Here is a 7419-nt window from a genome sequence, read left to right on the forward strand (position 1 = left end):
ACGGGACCGGACGGGACGGGACGGGCGGGGGGGGCACAAACAACCCCCTTCCGAGCGCCTCCCTGCTCCCTCCCGGCCGCTTTTCCAGCTGGGAAGCGGCTGAGCCCGGCCGCGCCGCGGGCTCCCTCCTGCCGCCGGGGGCGAGGGGCGGCTGAAGCCGCTGGGAGCTGGGGGAGGCCGGCGAGATTTGCCCCAAATAAGCGCCTGACCCTCCCTGCCTGCTGCAGGGTCGGTGCCGCGGGGATGCTGCCCAGTGCTGACGCTCGAGGCTTTTCTCTGGTCCATCTTTGCCATTGGGAAATATTTTTGGGCCCCGCTCTCGGTGGCGGCGGCTCTGGGAAACAGCGAGCGGCCTCCAAACGGGGATGTTTAAGTAGCTGCTGTTGACAAGGAAGCAAAACCCAAGCAGGAAAGTGCTGGGGCGCGAAATCAGTGTGTCGGCAGCCTGCGCCGGTGCTGCCTCGCACCGAAGGAGCTCAGGCCGAGGGCGAGATGGGTCCGTGCCCGGGAGGGAGCCTGCGGGACGCCTCTGCCCCTGCAGCGCTGCCGCCCACCGGCCTCGGCCCCCTTCTCCCGGGATTACGGCGCCAGCTGGCACATCCCTGCGCCTCCCCGTCGGCCTGGCCGGCAGCCCCTGAAATCCGCTTACCGAGTTGTACAGGGGGTGGGAATAAAAAGTGAATCGGCTCCCACGCGCTCCCTTCTCCGCTGACTGCGGGCGGAGGAAGCGGACGGTGGCTGCCCGGGGCCGGGCGGCCACGGGGCTGCGATGCCGCTGCACGCCGAGATCCTGCGGGAGGTCTGGGCCGCCGAGAGGTGAGCGCCGGGCGCGGGTCGCTTCGGGGGGCCCGGGGACCTGGCGGTTGTTGTGAGCTCGACGGGCAGAGAGCAGAAGCCTTCGTTCGAATTGGGAATGAAAGGCTGGTGTTTCCCTCCCCTTTGAGAAACTGGGGCTGCTTTGGTGCAGCATCGCCAAAAGTTCTTCTTTTGGCCGATACCAGCACAATACCTCACGACACCGAGGTTTTACTGGCGCAGAACAGAACGAATGGAAGCGAGGAACAGGACCCGAGCAGTTTGTCGGTTCAGCCAGCAAACGGGATCGGTGTTGGGGCTTTCCCCCCTTGGCAGGGCCACGAGAGGTCCCAAAAAGCAGGTTTTGCCCCCAAAACTCTGGGGCCGGTCCCCGTGGGTCCTCCCTTCCCCTGGGAGCTGCCCAGTGTGTTAGGGGAAAGAGGAGAGAGGGTCCTGCGGCGCTTGGCTGGAGCATCCCGGCCCCTGCGGTGACCGTGGCTGATTAAATCTCCCCTGAAGTCCCCAAACGTGGCGAAAACCTTCACCCCTCGGCTTTCTGTCCCCCCGCAGCATGGACGAGGAGGCCGGGAGCCCCCAGCCCCACAAACCCAAGCAGGTGAGGAAACAGTCCGCTGCGGAGCGGGTGCCCCCCGCGGGGCCGGCTTTCCCCGGCGCGGCGCCCAGGGGCCGAGCGAGCCGGCGGGTTTCCAGCTCGGCCGGGCGGCCTGGGGGGATCCTGCCCGAGCAAAACCCTTGGGGGAGAGGTGGGAAAGTGCTTGATCTGGCAGCGGATGTGCCCTGAATCCAGCCAGCATCGCCTACAGCACCCTGCAGAGCCCTGGAGCTGTCACCCAGCGCCCAAATGTTTATTGTCTAGCTAATTGCTGTGCCTGATAAATCAGCGTTATTTATAGCCCTGGCTCAGCGGGATTAGGTGTGCTGCATCTAATCCCTTCGCTTCCTCTCGGCCTTACTTCGTGCTGACCTCAATCCCGAAGAAACTGTGTTCCTCTCTGCTATTTCTGGGTACGGAGATGCTGGCTGAAATGAGCAGTTTTCAACGCGGGCGGGAGAGCGGGGCCAACCCGCAAAGCGGGCGCCCGGCTCGGCTCGACCTGCCCCGTCCCCCGTCCCCCGGGTCGTCCCGGGCGAGGAGCCCCGTGCGCGGGCCGGTCCCCCGTCGGGCTCCCTCCGACGGGGCTCTCCTGGGTGCCAGCGGCGCGGTGCCCATCCCGGCGCGTCTGCCCCGCTGCCGTCCCTCTCCCGTCCGCTTGCTAACCGCCCGCTCTGGTTTTCCCCCTTGGCTTTCGCTCGTCGGGGCGGCCCCGCGGTAAGTGGCCCTGGGCAAGCGGCGGGCGCAGGTCGCCCGGCCCGGTGGGCTGCAGGGGCGGCGTTTGCGGGGGATTTGGGCAAGAGACGCTCTAATGGGCCCCAGTGCTGGTTTTTCCTTCCGGTGCTCCCCAGGGAAAGGGGCTTTGGGGGGGGTTTCGTTTGTGGTTTGGGGTGGGTGGGCCGGCCAGCAGCACCCAGACCCCCGTCCTCGCTCGGGACCTTCCTCGCCCGTCCCTCCGAGGGGGTAAATCACTGTCGGCCTCCGGCGATCGCCACTGTGCGGCCCCCAGGCCACTTCTGCGGGCAGGGATGGGTGGAGGGGGCCCTGCTGCCGCCCGTCCCGCAGCAGGGGTGCCACCTTCCCGGAGGCGAGCAGAGGAGAGGCCCGTGCCGTGCCGTGCCGTGCCAGACTGAAACAGCAGAGCCCACCTCTGGGAAGGGAAGGGAAGGAGGAAACCCGGCGTTTGCCTGTGTCCGCAGCACCCGCAGCCGGGGCAGAAGCTGAAGAAGAAGCGGCAGGAGCCCGCGCAGGAGGCCAAGCCCCGGAGGCTGAAGGTGAAGAAGTCGGGAGATTCGGGCGCCGCGGAGGAGCCCTGCGCCCCGGCCCAGGGTAAGCGGCGCGGGGAGACCCCCCCCCCCACCACGGCACGGGCACCGTGGCCCCCGCCACCGCGGGAACGGTGGGGCCGGCTTTTCCCACGCGCCCCGTCCACCGCGGGGCTCCCTCGAACCGTGCAGGCGTCAAGAAGCTGAGGAAGAAGAAGGAGGAGAAAGGGGAGGAAGAGGGCGACAAGGACCCTTCCTGCAAATCCGTCCAAGAGCCTCGGCGGAAGAAGGAAAGCCCTCCGCGCCGCCCCGCCAGGGCCGCGAGGAAGCCGCGCGGTGAGGGCCGCGGGCCCGCAGCCACGAGATGGCGGTGTGCCTTCGCGCCGTCCGGCGCCGCGCACGGCCCGTCCGGCGCCGCACGCGGCCCGTCCGGCGCCGCACGCGGCCCCGCCGCGACACCGGCGGCTCCGGCCGCCTTGGCCGCCGCGGGCGTTTGAAGTGCGGTCCTCTCCGGACAGAGCGTGCCAAGGATTCGGAGGAGGATTCGGAGGAGGAGGAAGAGGAGGAGGAAGAGGAGGAGGAGGCGGCGAATAAAGACCCACCGAAGAAACTCAAAAAGAAGGTGCCCAAAGAGACGCCGTCGGGCGAAAGCAAGGAGAAGAGGGCGAAGCCGAAGGGTGAGCGCGCGCCGGGGCCGGGATGGGGGGGGACAGCGGCGCGGTGCCCGTCGCCTGCCCCCTCCGCGCGAGCCCCCTGCATCCCCCCGGTGCCACCAGGCGACAAGAGCGACCCGGAGGGCAAGGCCAAAGCTGCCCAGAGCACCAGGAAGGAGCAGACGTCCATGTTCCAAGTGAACAGCGAGAAGAAGGAGAAGAAAGGGAAGAAGAAAGGTACGGGGCGAGGTGGGGGGGACGGACGGACGGACGGACGGTGCCGGGGGGGGGGCGCCCCGTGACGCTCTCCCCCGCGCCGCCAGCCGCGGCTGGCAGCGAGCAGGAGGACGACTCCGACTCCAGCACCAAGCCCATCAGGTCGGAGAAGAAGAAAAACCCGGCGTCCCTCTTCCAGACGGGCGGAGAGCCCCCCAAGGAGAAGAAGACCAAAAAGAAAGGTGGGAGCCGGGCGCCCGCGGGCCGAGGCGAAGGGGAGCGCCCGCTTCGGTGGCGCTGGCGCTGAGCCCCGAATCTGCCCCCCCCCCCAGCTCCCGCCAGGGCCGCCGGGGCCGGGAGCGAGGAGGAGAGCCCGGAGAGGGAGCAGAGGAACTCCAACAGGAAGGGCAAGGGGAAGAAGCCGAAGAAGGTGAGGAGCCCTTCTGGAGCCGGGGCGGTGGTGGGGGGGTCCGTTCCCGCGGGAAGCCGCTCCCACCGCCGGGGCCGAGTGCCGGGGGCTGCAGCATCCCGCTCTGGGGGATGGCGGTGGACGGGGCGGGGGGGGGGGGGGGAGACGAAGCTGCAGGCGGCTCGTGGCCGGGAAAGGAGAGGAAAGGGGCCGGGAAGCGGGGAGGCACCGACGCCGTCTCGCCCCGCCGCTGCCGGCTGGCAGAAGGAGGAGAGAGCCGCGTCGCCCGGCGTCGAGGTGGGCGACCTGGAGGAGTTCGTGCTGCGCCCGGCGCCCCAGGGCGTCACCGTCAAGTGCCGGGTCACCCGCGACAAGAAGGGCATGGACCGCGGGCTCTACCCCACCTACTACCTGCACCTGGACAACGAGCGAAAGGTGAGCGGAGGCGGCGATGGGCGATGCGAGGACCCCCCCCCACCACCCCCACCCCTGGGTGCCCGGCGCCGGCGGGTGCCGTCATGCTCCCCCCCACCCAGGTGTTCCTGCTCGCCGGGCGGAAGCGCAAGAAGAGCAAAACCTCCAACTACCTCATCTCCATCGACCCCACGGACCTGTCGCGGGGCGGCGAGAATTTCATCGGCAAGCTGAGGTGCGAGGCCCGGCGCGGCGCGGCCGACGGGGTCCCGGCCCGGTCCCCCCCCCCCACCCTGCAGCACCCCCACCCCCAAACCCCATCCCGCCTCACACCCTGCCCCCCGGCGCCGGGGGGCTTGGGGGGGCAGCGCTGACCCGCTGAAGTCGGTGCCTCCCGCTGCCGGCTCCGACCTTAGGAGCAGCGGAGGGGCCGGGGGGGCGGGGAGGGGGGAGGAAACAGGCTCGGCTGGTTCCTGCCGGAGAGACAGGTCCCGGCTGGAAAAAGCTCCGAGCGCCTGGCAAGTCCCGGCCCGCCGCGGCGCGGGGCCCCGGGGTGGGGGTGGGGGCCGGGGGGGCCGCCGCGGCGAGGGTCCTCGGAGGCGACGAACCGGCTCCCGGGCGCCGTTTTGCAGGTCCAACCTCATGGGCACCAAGTTCACCGTGTTCGACAACGGCGCCAACCCCGACCGGGCCAACGCCGACTGGTCCAACGTGCGGCAGGAGCTGTCGGCCGTGGTCTACGTAAGCGCCGGGAGGCGGCGGGGTGGCGCCGGCCCCCCGCCCACCGCCCACCGCCCACCGTGCCGGCGCCGCGGCCGGGGGTCCCGGGGACCCAGCTGCTTTCGCCGACGGGGTTCTCCTTGCAGGAGACGAACGTCTTGGGCTTCAAAGGACCCCGCAAGATGACAGTCATCATCCCCGGCATGAACGCCGATAACGAGAGGGTGCCGATCCGGCCCCGAAACGTACGTCCGGGTGCGCCCGCCGGGGACGGGGCTCGCGCCGCGCCGAAGCGCCCGGGAGGCCGGCTGGGTTGGGGGCTGCCGGGGATTTTCCCTGTTTCGGGGCTTGGAAAGACCTTCGAGGGTCCCTGCAATTAAAGGCGCGTTGGTGGGGGCGCGGGGGTGGCCTCTGGACGGTTTGCTCCGGGGTGGGTGCTGCTCCAGGGTGGGGTGGGGGGAGGTCGGCAGGGTGCCGGTGAGGGGGGGTCCCCCCCGCTCCGCTCCTGCTGCCCGCGGGGCTCTCGCCCTCCCCCAGGACAACGACGGGCTCCTCATGAGGTGGCAGAACCGAAACCTGGACAACATCATCGAGCTGCACAACAAGGCGCCCGTGTGGAACGACGAGACCCAGTCGTACGTCCTCAACTTCCACGGCCGCGTCACCCACGCCTCCGTCAAAAACTTCCAGATCGTGCACGGCGACGACCGTAAGTCGGGCCCGGGGCGCCCCGGACGTCGGCACCCCGGGGGCCGCCCCCGCCGCATCCTTCTCGCTCGGCCTCTTATTTCTTTTGCCCGGTGCCGGGCTGCTCTGCACCGGGGTTTGCAGGATTGCAGCGCGGCGGCCTGCCCGCTGGCTCCGGCGTCACCTGTTGCCAGGCAGATTAGGGCAAGGACAGATCCTGCAGGGTGCTGAGCCCCACTCGCTGGCTCGCCCAACCCCGGGCGTTGCACACCGGCGCCCGTCACGTCCTCGTCGGCCACGGGAGCGGGGAGCTTCGGCCGAACGCTGCCGGGGGGGGGGGGGGGGGGACGGCTCAGCCCCCCGGCGCCGGGACGCCCCCAGCTTTCGCCCGTCCGCAAAATCCGAGCGCCCCGGGGACAGAGCGCCGCGGCTCGGCTCCCCGCGCCAGCAGCCGGCCGCGGCCGCTCGTCACCTGTCCCGTCCGCTCAGAAGCCATCGGTGCCGGGGGTGTTGGGTTACAGGCCAGAAAAAACCTGCCGGGGGCCCCCGGTTATTTTTGCAGATTTCCTGTCACCCTGGCGCTGCCCTCGCGCTGCCGGGTGCTTCTCGCGGGGGGTCCAGATCCCAGCCGTGGGGCGAGGGGGCCGCCCCGGTGCGCGGGGGTGGAGGGTGGAGGGGGGCGTTCGGGGACCCCGGGGGCGCCGGGGCTGCAGGCTGCGAGCCGGCAGCGAGCGCCGAGCCGCGCCGCGGAGCCCGCAGCCGTCGGGGCGGCCGCTTCGGGACGGTCGGGGACCGGCCCGGCGTCCTCAGCGGGTGGGACGGCAGCGCCGGAAAACTGAAGGATAAGCGGGCGAAAGGCGGGCGGGAGCAGTGCCGGGAGCGGGCGCCCACGGCCCCCGGCCTCTCCAACCCCCCCCCCACCCCGCAGCCGACTACATCGTGATGCAGTTCGGGCGCGTGGCCGACGACGCCTTCACCATGGACTACAACTACCCGCTGTGCGCCGTGCAGGCCTTCGCCATCGCCCTCTCCAGCTTCGACGGCAAGCTGGCCTGCGAGTAGCGCCGGCGCCGGCAGGCTCCCGGCTCCGGCAGGCTCGCGCTCCGCTCCCTCCTTCGCCCGGCCGAAGCGCCAGAGCGCGGCGCGGAGCTGCCCCGGCGCCTCCCCGCGCTGCCTCCGCCACCCTCTCCGTGCAAGCCCGGGAGAGCTCGCCGGCCTCGGGCGGGCAGCGGAGTCAGGCCCGGGGTATATTTAGCAGATGCGGCTGACTGTCATCCCGATTCCATCCCTTTGAGACGTTTCTTGGAACCAAATCCTGGAAACACGTCCTTTCCTCCTCCTTTTTTTTTTTTCTTTTTTTCCTTTCAGTTTTTTTTTAGTGCCCGTTTTGTACTTGGTAGCGCACACTTTGAGTAAGCAAGGGGTTTGGGTGGTATCCGCTGGTTCGTGCGTGGCCGCTGCCAGGCTCTGCCCAAGGTCAGGGACCGGCGGCACAGCCGGTGCCTGCGATATCCGGGCGAGAGATTTCGTTTCGGAGCCGTGGGTGCGTGCAACATTGCCGCTCGTAGCCCCAAAATAAGTCCAGGCGGCCCGGAAGCCGGACCAGCGGGCCCCCGCCTTGCTCCGGCGTGGTTTGCAACCGGCCTG

The 7419-nt window shown here is 70.1% G+C and overlaps 1 protein-coding gene across 1 annotated transcript; it reads left to right on the top strand.

Annotated features, from left to right (window-relative positions):
* Nucleotides 1-769: 769 nt before the first annotated feature.
* On the top strand, nucleotides 770-6834 carry TULP1 (TUB like protein 1). The gene is made up of 14 exons (XM_062594799.1): nucleotides 770-816; nucleotides 1366-1411; nucleotides 2608-2737; nucleotides 2866-3009; nucleotides 3192-3350; nucleotides 3450-3563; nucleotides 3650-3784; nucleotides 3875-3972; nucleotides 4216-4386; nucleotides 4488-4600; nucleotides 4998-5106; nucleotides 5232-5330; nucleotides 5623-5794; nucleotides 6701-6834. Exons 1-14 carry the CDS (start codon nucleotides 770-772, stop codon nucleotides 6832-6834), a joined length of 1671 nt encoding a protein of 556 aa, XP_062450783.1.
* The last annotated feature ends 585 nt before the right edge of the window (nucleotides 6835-7419 follow it).

Source organism: Rhea pennata, chromosome 25, assembly GCF_028389875.1.
Source record: "Rhea pennata isolate bPtePen1 chromosome 25, bPtePen1.pri, whole genome shotgun sequence".
NCBI lineage: Eukaryota > Metazoa > Chordata > Aves > Rheiformes > Rheidae > Rhea > Rhea pennata.